The sequence below is a fragment of the Drosophila takahashii genome, chromosome 2R (assembly GCF_030179915.1).
Source record: "Drosophila takahashii strain IR98-3 E-12201 chromosome 2R, DtakHiC1v2, whole genome shotgun sequence".
Lineage (NCBI taxonomy): Eukaryota > Metazoa > Arthropoda > Insecta > Diptera > Drosophilidae > Drosophila > Drosophila takahashii.
In genome coordinates this window covers 24,123,143-24,138,265 of record NC_091679.1, presented here as the reverse complement: position 1 = coordinate 24,138,265, position 15,123 = coordinate 24,123,143, and the positions used below count along the sequence as shown (strand labels likewise).

Here is a 15,123-nt window from a genome sequence, read left to right as displayed (position 1 = left end):
CCATCTGGGAAATGTTTAGGTATTTAAGAATTGAGTACAGCGTACTTACTCCTACTTAGCTTAAAGCATAGTTGCACATCCTTTGACATTGAAGGGTGAGTAGCTCACCCATGAATTCTCCTTCTAATTCGTTATTAATAAGCACTTGTCAGGATATCAAGGAAAGCCATCTCTTGTGTCTGGTACTTAAGTGCCCGCTCCAAAGCAAGGGTCATCAGTTGGAGTTCAAATGGGTCATGAGGAGGAACTGAAACCGGAGCAAGTGGATCTGAAAGTGTCCCCATTTGTGGGATCCCTCCGACGCACTTGGAATGACTTCTGTGCCACCAGCAGTATCCATGGATTGAGGTACACCCGCGATGAGGACACCAATAAAATAGTGCACCTTGTGTGGCTGCTGATTTCGCTGGTGATGTTCGTCTGCGCTGTGGTTATGGCGCACACCTTCTACATGGACTATCGCAGCAGTCCCACGCGTATGAATGTGGAAAGTGATCACACGCCGGTTAACAATCTCTACTTCCCACCGGTCACCATTTGCCCAGATGTACTTTTCAACATGCAAAAGTCCAAGGCCTTTCTTAACACTCTGTGAGTGGAGATTATTTATAGGAAAGTCGGAAATATACCTATTATCTTGACAGAGAACTCCCACAAGGAGCGGAGCTAGGAGGCATTCTTCGAAAACTACACATTTTCTATGGATTCATGCTTGATGACGAGCGGTATTCCTCGCAGGACATTGAAGAAATGGAGACCCTGCTTTTCCTGAACAATCTCACTGTCCAACAGTTTGTGGAACACTTACGCTGGGATTGTGATGAAATTCTGTACCGCTGCAGATTCAATGGCGATATATTGGATTGTTCAAAGATTTTTCAGTTATCCAAGACTTTTTTCGGCCACTGTTGCTCATTTAATTTACGTCAAAAGGGGTAGGTAAGGAGAATATTTATTATTAATTGTTTATTAAACTGATTTCTTGTTTAGCCTTAACTTTACAGCCCAGCGAGCAATTGGAGGTCTCAAATATGGTTTGTCAGTGATTGTAAGGTATAAAGACGACAGCTACGATCCAGTACAATCGTACTCTTATGGCGTAAAGCTTCTAATCCAAGAAGTTGATGCCTTTCCTAGTGCACATGCCGCTGCTAAATTTATAGCCTTTAACACGGAGACGTTCGCTGCCCTCAGACCCCAAGAAACCTTTTGTTCGGCTGCCGTCAAGGCCTTAACCATCGATGAGAGAAATTGCGTGTTTCAAAATGAGTTCCACCTGCGTTATTTTTCGAATTATGTGTACCCCAACTGTGAGCTAAATTGTAGGGTCACAAACATGGTGAAGTTCTGCGGCTGTCACACGTACTTTTTTGACTTTAATCGCACCAAAGATCGGATTTGCACTTTTAGAGATATTCCCTGTCTGGTGGATAATTTTGGTAAGTCTTAGGTTAGATGGGAACCTTAATGAGCCTAAAACCCTACTTTCAGCTAATATAATTACAAGGAAAAAAAGCACCCAGTGCTATTGTCCTCTTACCTGTGAGCACTTTGATTATGATGTCCAGATATCCAATTTTCCCCTCGAACTCAACATGCCAGTGGCGGATAAGTTCTAGTAAAACTTTAATACAACTTTTATAGAAACTTTTATTATAATAATAAACTTCTGTTTCAGCTCGGGCCTCTCCAAAAACGATGGCGTATTGCATGTCTTTATCAATTCCTTCAGTTATCGCCGCCTCCGACGTGACTTACTTTCCAATATGGTTACTTTGGTTTGTAAGTTGATTATTAAAGTCCAGTAACATTTTAAACTAAATAATCTATTTTCTAGCTAACCTGGGCAGCGCCTTTAGTCTGTTCGTCGGCATGAGCATGCTCTCGGTGGTAGAGATTATCTACTATTTTTCAGTAATTCTGCGCAAGAACTATATTATGGAATGTGAAACACGCAACAAGATGCTTCATAGGGGGCCAAAGTTCGCACTGGCCAAAGCAAATGACACTCACAGTAAAGACCAGAAATCAGTTTTCATAATTCACAAATCGTAATCAGCTCGATGGCAGAATGTGCAAAATATTGCCATAAATTAGAGCAATAAAATCAACTTCATGCTGACTTTGGTGTGCGAATGAACTTATTTACACTCATTTTGAAGGGGTATTATGGTTTTACCATGGTTAGTTAATTTGATTTTAATAACAAAAGTATTTTTTAGTTGTTCGAAGATAAAAAAGCAATGAAAAATGATTATCCAAATCATATCATATAAATCATATAAAATGAAAGTTTTAAGGTGATAAAGCCAAGCGACATTTAGAAAGGGTATCTGAAGTATCGACGAATCTAATCTTCGTGTCTCATGATCTTCTGGGAAAGCCAAGATAACCGCGAATTGCAAATATCTAGCCTGCTATCGCGTATTGCCATAGGTCAGCCGATGGCCATTGTAAATCTGCCCCCAATCGCGAGGGGACCATCTGCTAGTCGTAAATTGGACCCAAGCGAAGCTAATCCGCGATAAGATTGTCCGTGGGGTATATAAGGGGAAAGTGCTCTGGAGATTGCTTACAGTCTACGGCCATGTTCAAGTTCGCTTTGGCCCTGACGCTCTGCTTGGCGGGCAGCCTTTCGCTGGCCCAGCACAACCCGCATTGGTGGGGCAACCGCAACACCATCGTCCACTTGTTCGAGTGGAAGTGGTCGGACATTGCCCAGGAGTGCGAGACCTTTCTGGGGCCCCGGGGCTTCGCCGGAGTGCAAGTTAGTCCCGTAAATGAGAACATCATTTCGGCAGGTCGTCCCTGGTGGGAGAGATACCAGCCCATCTCCTACAAGCTGACAACTCGATCGGGAAATGAGGAGGAGTTCGGTGACATGGTCCGTCGTTGCAACGACGTGGGTGTTCGCATCTACGTGGATGTGCTCCTGAACCACATGTCCGGCGACTTCGATGGAGTGGCTGTGGGCACCGCCGGAACAGAGGCGGAACCTAGCAAGAAGTCCTTCCCAGGGGTTCCCTTCACCGCCCAGGACTTCCATCCCACCTGCGAGATCACCGACTGGAACGATCGCTTCCAGGTGCAACAGTGCGAATTGGTTGGCCTCAAGGATCTGGACCAGGGCAGCGAGTGGGTGAGGAGCAAGCTTATCGAGTTCCTGGACCACCTCATCGAACTGGGTGTTGCTGGCTTCCGAGTGGATGCCGCCAAGCACATGGCATCGGAGGATCTCGCGGTGAGTATTTGTGGCGCCCAACGTGGGGCTGGTAATTAATGCTGTCCATCTCCGCAGTACATCTACGGAAGCCTGAGCGACCTGAACATCGATCACGGTTTCCCCCACAACGCCAGGCCCTTCATCTTCCAGGAGGTTATTGACCATGGTCACGAAACCGTGTCCCGTGATGAGTACAAGGATCTGGGTGCCGTCACCGAGTTCCGTTTCTCCGAGGAGATTGGCAATGCTTTCCGCGGCAACAACGCATTGAAGTGGCTGCAGAGCTGGGGCACCGGCTGGGGATTCCTGCCCACGACTCAGGCCCTGACCTTTGTGGACAACCATGACAACCAGAGGGATGCGGGAGCCGTGCTGAACTACAAGTCCCCCAGGCAATACAAGATGGCCACCGCCTTCCATTTGGCCTACCCCTATGGCATCAGTCGTGTGATGAGCTCATTTGCCTTCGATGACCATGATACTCCGCCGCCACAGGATGCGCAGGAGAGGATTATTTCGCCCGAGTTCGATGAGGACGGAGCCTGTGTGAATGGATGGATTTGCGAGCACCGCTGGCGACAGATCTACGCGATGGTGGGCTTCAAGAATGCCGTGCGAGACACGGAGCTTTCAGAGTGGTGGGACAATGGAGATAACCAGATCTCCTTCTGCCGCGGCAACAAGGGCTTCCTGGCGGTCAACAACAACCTGTACGACCTGTCGCAGGATCTTAACACCTGTCTGCCTGCCGGAACCTACTGCGATGTGATTTCTGGCAGCCTAATCGATGGTTCCTGTACCGGAAAATCAGTGACAGTTAATGAGCACGGGTACGGCTATATCCACATCGGATCTGATGACTTCGATGGGGTCCTGGCCCTGCATGTGGATGCCCGAGTTTAATTGAAGGTAACACAGAAATTTGGGCTTTATTTTTGTCTCAAATTACAATAAAAACGAACGCACATAATGTATGGAGGTTTTAGCTCTAACTATTCGAGTATGTATGTGAGCGGTAACAATAGCAGTACAAATGCAAAGTAAAACATTCAACGCGATTCGATTCGAACTGGAACTGGACTTAGTCTAACAAATGCCACGACAACGACATCCTCTGAATAAAAACCCGGACAAAGGGAATACCAAATAACGTAGTGTATGCTCGGGAACCTGGGCTAAATCCACATCCGATCCAGCTGGCACCCTGCAAAACCGCTCTGCAAATAGAAGAAGTTGGCATTGTGAAATTGTAGTTGGGTGCTCTGCCCGGCATTCGAATCGCTACATCTCCATTGGCGACTACCTCTCACAAGCATTCAGAGGCGCAACGGAAAATCGATCGAATATATGTAACTGGTCAAGCGATTTGGTCAGCGACTGTTGGTTAGTTTCAAAACAAGCAACTACAAATCAAAATAGCAACGTTTCTACTAGCATTCCGATTAGTTACGAGTGTAGGTCTGGATCGATGGGATCCCAGATCCAGATACAGATCCAGATCCAAGATGTCGGCTGGTGGCAATTGATGTGTGGTTATCGTTACGATTAGTTATCATTTAGTTGGAATTAAATGCTCATGAAGCGTAATTACCTGTAAAATGCTGATATCTTTCTTCTTACGAGTAATTTGCTAAAAAGCCAACTCTTCATACTCCCTTTAGAATATTACATACAATGTGTATACTTTGTAAACTATGATTCTTTGCATATTCCGCTTAAATTTAGGATTCGCTTAAAGGGATTTTCTTTAACTAACAAACACAGAGTCCAAAAATGTTGCTCAAAGTTTAACAATAAATATTAATTTGATAATACAATTTTTCCACGCCTTACTTTTTGCTGGCACAAAAGTGGATGCTTTTCCTATATTTTTAAGGTTTAAGTACGGCCCCGAATCCAGCTTTAATATACAAATAAGTGCACACACAAATGCGCTTAATTTTGCTCTGATCTTAGTCTTAGGAGTTATCTAGAAAAACATTCTGACCTTTTGCAATAGCAGAGCAGTTCGGTTACTTTCAGAATTTAATCTTCCTTAGGTTATTTAGAATCATGTAATGTATATCGATTACTCGTATATTATGCCATCAAAAATTTGTAATACTCGCGTTTGCCGACGCATATATCTATAGCTATATAACAGGAACCACGTAAAAATGCACAAATACTTAGAATATTATCTCTTTCTGATTTCGGTTTCCACATTAATTACAACATCGAAGTGTGAACTCTTATGCACATGTATACATATAAACTTTTGATCTATTGTTTGTTTAAATAGTAGTCAGGTAAATCGTGGGAGGAATTATTGTTGCGCATAAGTTTGTTAATTATTTAGAATATACATTTGATATCATCTACGGTTAGCTGCCTAGCAATCGTTCAGTTTGTAACCACGGATCCAATGAGGGTTGCTTGACGAATCAGCAGAGATCATAAGTACCGGACCACCGATAAGACGGCGTCTGGATCGACTGACTTCGGTGGGCCGAAGTTCGCGCTTTTGGTAGAGCTTTTGAAACGGCCTAAAAACCAGAACCATTTTATAAAGTTTGATTACCGAACGCCTGCAGTTCGGTGTCATCCTTAACCCTAAGAGATTACGATTATGAGAGGTCCTATATAGATTCAACACTGAGATTGTCAAAAATATATGCGTATCGAAGAGATATCAAGAGATTGCCGCGAATGTGTTATGAGGTTCACCTGGTCTGGTACCAGCGATGGGAAGTACGAAACTAACTACCAAAAAAAGAATGATTTCATAAAAACCCCACCTACTCAGCCCTCTTATCCTCTGGTTTTGTCTGTAAGTTTATCATATATAACGGTATTAAAGGAATAGTTTACAAAAAAATGTAATTACAGGTACTTCAAATCGAATGACTTAGGCTCTATTATGATCTTAAAGGTTTATTTAGCTTACTCTTATTAAACACCGGAATGTCTATTTATAAGTGTAGTTCTCTTCCCTAGCAATACGCTATTATAATTGAGGATTTGAAAAATATTTGCAGATCGATTAGGCTTTTGATTTACTTCGAGATATTTTCTGTAAGTTACGCAAGTACTGCGTATATTTTCAAATGGTGTTATAATACCCCATGTAGGGATATAAAAGGCAGTTATTGTTGAGTTTAGCTGTTTGAATCAAGGTAATTACTGTGATCAAGTGTGATATACTGTGCGACAATTATTTTGATTTATAGAAAACTTTTTTCCAGCCTATGCTACCTAATTACCTTTCCCATCACTGGTTGCCCCTAGATCCTTTCCTTACTGCCCTCTAGAAACTCTTTCCCGCATCGTGGATTCGCTTCCGGCGACTGTCGCGCCTCCTGTAACGATCGATTATCCTCGACCGATGCCTTTCCGGGCACAACGCCTCCGGGGAGCTGTCCACCTTCTTCATCACGATGCGGAAGGTGAAGGTGTGCTTGGGCGAGGCGCTGGCCGCCCGTCTCGGTGACGGTGGCTCGAACTCACTGCCGCTGGAGAAGCCGCAGGAGGAGAGCGTTCCGCCGGCGTGGGGGTGGGGCACTTGAACCGGTCCGACCGCAGCAACGCCCGGAACCCTGGGTGTTCCATTCGTGTAGCCCGATGGGGTGGACATGGAGCCGGTGGACAGCTGTTGGGTGAGCACGGAACTGGGACGCGGCTCGAAGATGGAGGCACATCTCTGGTCCGTACAGAGGAAGGTGCGCACCTCACGCTCCTCCTCGCCCTTCTGCCGCACGGTCAGGGGAAAGTGCTTGCGACTAGGGTCGCCATACGGACTTCTTTGTGGCTCCGGCGGATAGCCATAGCCGTGTGGGTAGGAGCCACTTGAGTCGTAGCTGTCCCTGGAGCTATAGTTCGAGGAAGTCTGCTGGGACAACGGACTTCGTGCCCGGGAGAAGGCACTAAACTGGGAGACGTGCAGCTGGCGGAAGTTCTCCGTGCGCTGTTTCTTGCTCATCGCCGGAAACGGAAGGCTGGGCGAACGCCCCCCACCACCCTCGGTGGGGGTGTAATCAAAATGGGTCTCCAGCGAGGACTTGCGACCTCCGCAGGACGAACCCGATCTTTGGAAGGTCTCCGCATCCACCAGCTCAATGGAGCTCTTGCGCAGATCCACGGGCCTTCTGCCCTGCGCCTTCTCATCGGTATCGACAATCTCAAAGCTCGAGGTCTGATCCTCGTAGCTGGTGGACTGATACCGCGAAATGGAGACGTCGAAGCTGGTGTCCCTGGAGGAGTAGGGACAATCGAAGCTGGACTCCCCGCGACTCGACTTGCTCCACTTGCTCTCCACCAGCTCGAAGCTGTCACCTCCGGAGTCCAGGCGTTGCAGGTTGATCAGATCGGTTTCCGTGTCCACCCCAGGACTGCGAAGCTGCTCGAGGAAGGGGGAACGCGGCGGATCGAAGGAGGAGCGTCGCGACGGCGGCTCAAACTCGATGGTAGGACACTGCAGCGGCTTCTTCATGGGCTCAGCCACCAGGGCCGCCGAAGCCGCCAGAGCAGCGGCTTCAGCCTGGGCGATGGCCACATCCGCATCTTCGGTCTCTCGCCGCAGTGCCTGCAGATTCACATAAATTGGTTCGGGGGCGTAGGCCTTCAAAATCTCTACCAGCTCGGCGCGCATTTCCTCGGGTATCATCAAGTCATTGGAGTCCGACTCCCGTTCCTCGCTGATGCGCGGCTCAATGGGTTCGCGACTCTCCGAGCGACGGGTGAAGTGATGCACTGCGGCAGCGCCACCCTCTCCGTTGAGAGCCACCACCTTCAGCGAATTGGTGACCTCCTCCACGAACTGGGCCATGGCTGCATCGGTTTGCTCCACCTCTGTTTCACCTCCTGCCTCGGCATCCTTTTCGGTCTCATCCTCATCGTCCTTCTCGGCCTCGGGCTCTTGCAACTCCCGCAGTCTCTCATGCTTGATATACGACTCACCTACCTTCTCGAAGTGCACGTTGGCCAGCTCGAAGGGCAGCTCGTCTGAGGATCCACCTACCTGTTGCTCCGCGTTGCCCTGACTTAGGTCTGCACTGGGCCTCTTGGATGCGGAGGCCGAGCTCTGCTTCTGCTTCTCCCGCTCCTTTTCCTCCTCGTCGCGTTTCGTCGAGCGCCTCAGCCGCAGGGACATCTTGGCGTAGTGGGTGAACTTCTGGGATATCTTGGGCTCGAAGCCCACCTCGGACATTTGCTTTTGGACAGCACTCTTGGCGGCCGTCGACGAGGCCGCCGGACTGGCCGAGAAGGTGCTCTGCCGGATCAAAGGACCTCCGGAAGAGCCCGATTCCGCTCGTGTGAAGGCGTTGGCAAAGCGGTTGGTTCGGCTGCTCAGATGCTTGGAGGGCTTCCTCACAAAGGCCAGGATCTCGCGCATCACACTCTTCTTCTCCTGCGGCTGGGCTGCCTCCTTCTCCTTCTCCCTCTCCTTCTCCTTTTCCCGGGCAGCCGCCTCCGCCGCCTCGCGTTCGCGTTCGGCACTCTTGTAAGTCTCGGCGGGATTGGAGACGGTTATCGGGGGTATCGGGCCCATGGGTGAGCGCTTCTCACTGGCGAAATAAATGGGCGTAAAGAGGCTTATCGACGGTCGTTTGAATCCCACGAAACTGGCCTCCTCTGGCTCAGTGGCCATGTCCTGGACATGAACTGTCGACGTGGGACTCCTTCGGGTGCCCGGAACTCCAAATTGGCAGCCAAAGTCCGTGGGAGCCACTGCACCTAAGGGCGAACGACGTTCCTGTGTGTGCACACTGAAGGTGGGACTACTTCTGCGTGGCTCTCCAGTGGGACTTCTAACAGTTGGACTGGTCATGGGATCATTAGGTGACCTTAGTCCGCTGCTCGGGAAGAGTGGACTTCGCCTTCCCTGAGGACTGCGATCGTTGAGACCCACAGGACTACGTCGTCCCTGGTTGCCCAGCGATATGGAGAGCTGTCCACTGTTCTTGCGACGATTGGAGGCCCGCAGAGTTCCCTGGCGCGAAAGTGATGTTGGCGTCTTCTGGGAACTGCTCCCAGGACTCTTTGACTCCGGCACCTGCCCCACAGGACTCTTCGGAGTGAGCGGACTGCGCTTCTTTTCGCCATTGCCCGAGGTCAGCGCGGTGTTCAGGGTGAGATTGGGGGCATTGTTGGGGCTTCGCCGCTCCGAGGGACTGCGCCGCGTGCGGAAGGACTGCGACTTGGCCTTGCGGATCTTGGGCAGCGACTGGTGGTGGTGGCGGTGGCGGTGGTGCTGCTGCTGCTGGGACGACGAGGAGGAGGAGGGGCCGTTCAACTTATGTTAGTTGCTGTGATGCGGACCACTCGTCGGATCGCTGCTGCCGCTGGAGCTGAGGGTGGTGTTCGATCCGTAGGGGTCCAGCGAGCTCTGGACCGACATGGAGCGACCTTGGTTCTGGCGCGCCCGCCTCACTCGGCTAGAGTTGGGAGACAGCTTTCCGGGGTCGATGCTTTCTGGGTCTGCCTGCAATGTGTAGAATCAGACATAAAGGGGACAACAGGATGGATGGACGGAATGGAGCGCATGGGTGGCGGTGCCGGTGGCGGTGGATGGTTGGATGGACGGAGAGAGAGAGAGAGAGAGAGAGAGACGGGCGGACAGATAGATGGACAGATGAGGGCGTGAGTGACTGAGTTAAACACCAAGGAAGCAGCGCAAAGCAATCGAGAAGCACAGTGCAACCCACCTGATAGGCCAGGGCGTTCATGATGATCGCATAGGGGACGAGGTTCAGCGGATGGATCTCCCGCATCAGCACGTTGGCCGGTATCTTGTGGAACTGGATGTACTCGCAGAATGTGCCCAGGATCTCCTTGATGTCGATGTTCTGCGGGGTAAACAATACATAAATTAACTATTTTCAATCGGAGGAGTTTATATCTACCGGATTGTTATCGTAATACTTCTTGCTCCACATCAGTGCCGCCTGGAACTTGGTGAACTCGTCGGCCCGCAGCTCCTCCCTGGCCAAAATCAGCCGGACCACGTGCTGTGGCAACAGGGTGAAGCTGCCCAGGTTGAGCACCTCAGTTCCGTGCTCATCGACGAACTCCAGGACCTTTTGCACCAAGGTCTTGGTGCACTTGTACTGGATATAACGCTCCGCGGAGGCCAACAGGGCGCACACAGTGTCCACATTGATGCAGCACTGCACGAATCCTGCACAGGCGCGTCGCAGTTCCTCGAGCCCATAATAATCAGCGGCATTCATGACACCTGAAGGCGAGAAGCAGAGAGTCCCATCAGTACATATTTATTATTGATCGGTTATTTATTTTACCCAGCAAAGTGCGAGGCTGCAGGGTCACACAGCCCGTGTGGATATACTCTATCAGTTGGCGGAACACATCCGGTTCGAATTCCTCAATGATCAGAGTCTGATGCTGCTGGCCTGATGGCTAAATTCACAAAAGTCGGGATTAGTAAAAGAATGCTAAATAGTAATTAAATCGGCTAACAAAATTAAGCAACTAAGCTTGCAGACAGCTTGCAGTGAGTACAATTTGTTATAGGCATTCCAATTGTGAGGTTCAGGCAACCCAAAAGATACATTTTAAGACAGTTTAGCTTTTATAGAGAAATCGAAAGACATTTAGAATTGGTAGGGACGTTACTCCCCAGTAAAGGTAGTAGATAGAACATGTAGTACTTTCAAAGTATTAGCAGAGAAAGTTTTATAGGGAAAACAATCTTAAGAAGATGTTCAGCATTCAAGATCTTCGTAAAGTAGCTAGGATTCATTCGGGGAAAACAAAGCATATTCTGATAGATAATCACGCAAATCATACTAGGCAACTCAACCTTTTGTCACAGGTAAATCACTTGAATATGTGCACACTTAGTAAGACATATACATTTAGCCAATAGATGTTAATTTCTTAAAATTTTGTATTAAATTTGAAAACTTATAATAGCAAAATCATATATAATTTTTTTAACAATTTGAGCAACGTTGCATGTTCTACTGTCTGCAAGGACATCAAAGGACTTCCTTCAATTACGACACCCATACAGTTACAGTTACAGTTACAACAACAGCTACACATACACGCACAGAGGCAGTATTTGATGCTTGGTTACCTCGGGTATCGGAGCTAATTGTTGGGTGAAACCGGTTCTCTATGATTACGGATATGGGTTGCGGGATAACGAGTACGAACACGAGTACGATGTGAATTGTGGTTGTCACAACAGAGAAGGCACGAGAACATTGATATCAGTTAAATGACTTTTGCTGGCCCACGACGTATTTACACACAGAAGGGGAAGAAAACAATACGGAGGGGAGGGAACTGTACCGAACTGAAAAGGTGAATACGAAAATAGCCCCAATGATGCAGACCCACACGACAAAATGCAAAATCACACTGGCACCCACACACACATCGCATACGTAATCCCCCCCTGGGTAATCGATTATGGATGAATATAGAACACTTCTGCGAATACGAACCTGTTGTGCGGCATTCTGCAGGTTGAGCAGGGGCTCCGAGGAGCGTTTCAGGAAGAGGCGCAGCTTGTTCTCCTTGGTGGAGGTTTCCCTCTTCCGCTGGGGCGAAGGGGCAGCGTAGAGCATCTTGGCAAAAACCCGGGAACGGGATGCCAGCACGGCCTATGCAGAGGAAAAAATCCATTAAATTTTTGGAAACGATTTTTTAGCACTTAACATTATACTTTTTAATTTTTAAGCACTGGACTTTATACTTAATATTTTCTTTACGAACTTTTATGTGCTTTAACTTAAGTATATCACTTTTTTAAGTTTTTCAATTACTTTACATAATGAAATGCGTATACAAAGGTCATAAAAAAGTCACCCATTTATTCTTTATTTTATTATCAGTGTAAATAATGTGGGTACTGGGATATTTCTAAAGGGATACGCATCCCACGTAATTCAAAGGGGTCAATTATTTAGAGGGACAAAGCGGCGATTACGCAGTGACCTGAATCCAAGGACCAGACCCAGCGGAAGGGACACAATAAAAAAACGGGCACCAAGAACAAACCTTGACGGCGCAGACGGGTTCGCGGGTGTCGCCCACCAGGAAAGTTACGTCACACAGCTCGGGCATGGAGGCCAGGAACTTCATGTCCTCCGCCAGCCCAGTCTTGTTCTCGAACGTCGAGAGGTCCGGCTCTGCGTCAGCCATGCCGGGAAGAATCAATGCCTCGGGCATCTGGGTTTACTGCAATCAGGGATAGTAATTTATAACAATAATCCGGCCACAAGTGTTTTATTGATTTTATTCAACTCGACCGTAAAGTAAAAATGTCTGCTAATTTTACTAATAAATTAATAATAAAGAATAGACTTTATTTCATGCATCAAAAATTTTATAAGCCTTGTTTTGGACTGAGCCTAAGCCTAGTCTTGCTAAATCTAAAGACCTAATGACACTTGCTTGATATTTGACTAAGTGACTGGGTAAATTTTATAAAGAAATGACAACGTAAACATAATTTAACATATTCATTTATAAATGTTGTAAAGTTAAAGGTCCCTTTTCTCTGGGTTGCAAAGGCTTTTTCAAAACGTAGTCAATCAGCTTCTCAAAAATAAATATTATTATGAGGCAGTCAGATGAATTTTGATTAACAATTCAGTAATATTAAAAACGATAATTTGTATTAAGATCAATTGGCCTATTCCCTAAGCTATATTCTTAGTTTTTTTAATTTTCAGTAATATTTCGGTTTGTATAATCTGTCTATAAGGGAAACATTATCCTATCATAGCTTTAAATTTGTGGCAAGATTATCTAAGCCTTGAGATTTCTATTTAATATTAATGGGGCCCAAAATATTCTATTCCGTATCGGAGGCGACCCTTTAAGCCATAGCAATTCGAGCGCAATTGAAATTTCTAAAAATAATTTCTTTATCCAGGATGCTATCACAAAGCCCCGCTTTGAGTCGCAGAGAGCCGCTGGTAATTAAATTGTAATTCACTTCAACTTTTAGCCTCACCCTGCTGCCAGCCCCCGGGCACGCGTCTGCGCCTGCCGAGCCCCAGCTCCTTGCCAATACTTTCCACCCCCTGTTAACCAAACCAAAATCCACTGAAGGCCCCTCAAAGACCCGCAGGTCCCTGCAATACCTTGTAGAAACCCTTCAGACTCCGCTTTCGTCCTTGAACATGGCTAAATGACAACTAAATTACAATTACCATAATGGCTGGGAAAGGGCAAAAGGTAAAAAGGCAACCTCAGATGGCGGCAGACAAGGTCCTGTCGCAATCAGCTACACACAAAACAACAACAAAAACCAGCTAGTGGGCGTGGCAGCAGCCTTGCAGTGGGCGGTGGGTGGTGGTTGGTCTTTGGTGGCTTGTGGGTTCTAAACTCTAGACAATGCAGAAAATTGCTGCATACTTTGGGACAAGTTTACGTTACACGATGAGGAGCATGCATTGGAAATTGGAAAAGTTTTCTCCGGGCATAAGTTTAGTTTACCTGTTTGCTCATTATCAAATATCGATCAAATAAAATTACTTGGAAAGTTTTCTATTATAATGACTCACCCATTTGACACTTACCTGTTGCAGTGTGAATTCGGTCTCTGGCCCCTCTCCCTCAGATATTTCTTTTATATACGTTTCTTATTTTACACATACAGTTTTTGTTTTCAGCAACGGATCGCTTAAATCCGTTTGCTAGCTTAATATTAAATCATTTTGACTGCAATTCCAAAAGTGAGCAAAGTAGGAAAAATCGTATACAAAAATTCGCTTGCCAAGACAGTTCAAAAAATATTTACAGAGGTGTATGGACAAAATTTAAGTAAAATTCTTGTGTTCTCAGTACAATTTACAGCATGCCAGAAATTGAAGGTTGAAAAGGGGTTCGTAGCGGGGGTGTTGGATACCAAAAATGTGCTGTGTATAAGTGTGTGCCAAAAAAAGTAAGAAGGGAAGACGAAAATGTTGTATGTGCCACGCATAAATCAGAGAGAGTAAAAGAGAAAGTAGATTGGGGGAGGGGGATTGGGTCAAATTTGATTGGATTTCGGTTAACGTGTGGAAAATTGTTGAAACTTTCGCAGCTGGGGGTTTTCCACTAACTTTTTTCCAGCCAAATTGTGCGCCAAATGCGAAATATACCGAGCTGTCCGATTTCCGGGTCGCTGGGGCGTCTCACTTTCACTTTTCTCCAAGGATGGCGATGTGTGTGTGTGTGTGCGATGTGTGTTTTAGCGTGTGTGTGTTGGTGAGGCAACCAAGGCAACAGAAGCAACACTGAACACAATCACTCGTCCTTCCACTCACACAAACGCGCGATAAAAGCGGAAATTGGATCGCAGGAAATTCAAATAATTTCGACTCGCAAAAAACAAAGTGCTGTGCTGAAGCTGATGGCCGATAATTTGGTTTTTGTCTTGGTCTCTACTATGGCATTTGGCCCACACGCACACTCACACCCACACAGAAAGCAGAAGCGTTAGCTGGACGAGCAATGAACCGTTTCGCACGAGGCACAGGAGCGTTCTGGCCGAAATATTGGTGTCTACATCTGAGGAGGAGTCCTTTTCGAGTCCGCCGCTCCTGCGCATGTCCCTCGCCAATCGATCCGCTTCGGTGGTGGTGGCCCCGACTCCCCTGGCCACCTGGTCCTGGCCAGCGCAACGTGGCCCACAGCCACTTGTTTGCATCATCGCGTGTTTATCTCGCGGAGGCGCAGGCGCCGACAAACATAAACAAAGCCCAAGCCCAACAAATGACAGTTTCACACTGACAGTTGACAGTTGGGCAATCGGTCCACTTGACATGCGCTCCGCAGGCGCCTTTCGCCGCCCAGGGTTTCGGTTTTCGGCGTGCGGTGGCAACCCTAGGGGCACTCGAAAAAAAAACAACCGACCGACCACACAGGGAATCAGAAGAAATGTGGGATTTTCAAGTGCAGCC

At 47.3% G+C, this 15,123-nt stretch overlaps 3 protein-coding genes across 7 annotated transcripts; 2 read left to right on the top strand and 1 right to left on the bottom strand.

Moving 5' to 3' along the window:
- Window positions 1–229: 229 nt before the first annotated feature.
- On the top strand, window positions 230–2,093 carry Nach (nach). The gene is made up of 6 exons (XM_017156653.3): window positions 230–591; window positions 645–935; window positions 991–1,439; window positions 1,492–1,618; window positions 1,679–1,782; window positions 1,838–2,093. The coding sequence occupies exons 1-6, from the start codon at window positions 230–232 to the stop codon at window positions 2,053–2,055; spliced, it is 1,551 nt and encodes a 516-aa protein (XP_017012142.2). The 3' UTR covers window positions 2,056–2,093.
- A 494-nt stretch (window positions 2,094–2,587) lies between these two features.
- Amyrel (Amylase related) lies at window positions 2,588–4,193 on the top strand. The gene is made up of 2 exons (XM_017156672.2): window positions 2,588–3,241; window positions 3,299–4,193. Exons 1-2 carry the CDS (start codon window positions 2,588–2,590, stop codon window positions 4,124–4,126), a joined length of 1,482 nt encoding a protein of 493 aa, XP_017012161.2. The 3' UTR covers window positions 4,127–4,193.
- A 118-nt stretch (window positions 4,194–4,311) lies between these two features.
- On the bottom strand, window positions 4,312–14,720 carry gprs (speckle type BTB/POZ protein). 5 transcript variants are annotated; one of them, XM_017156679.3, is made up of 10 exons: window positions 14,284–14,720; window positions 13,759–13,900; window positions 12,230–12,409; window positions 11,674–11,832; window positions 11,301–11,339; window positions 10,501–10,618; window positions 10,105–10,436; window positions 9,907–10,047; window positions 9,633–9,683; window positions 4,312–9,455 (listed from the first exon to the last, which is right to left on the bottom strand). In XM_017156679.3, the coding sequence occupies exons 3-10, from the start codon at window positions 12,398–12,400 to the stop codon at window positions 6,510–6,512; spliced, it is 3,957 nt and encodes a 1,318-aa protein (XP_017012168.2). In that variant the 5' UTR covers window positions 12,401–12,409; window positions 13,759–13,900; window positions 14,284–14,720; the 3' UTR covers window positions 4,312–6,509. The 5 variants fall into 5 exon arrangements, with proteins under 5 accessions (XP_017012168.2, XP_070068947.1, XP_017012163.1 ...); XM_070212846.1 differs by having other exon boundaries at window positions 9,351–9,683; window positions 14,681–14,699; XM_017156674.3 differs by having other exon boundaries at window positions 9,351–9,683; window positions 14,644–14,673.
- Window positions 14,721–15,123: the final 403 nt, after the last annotated feature.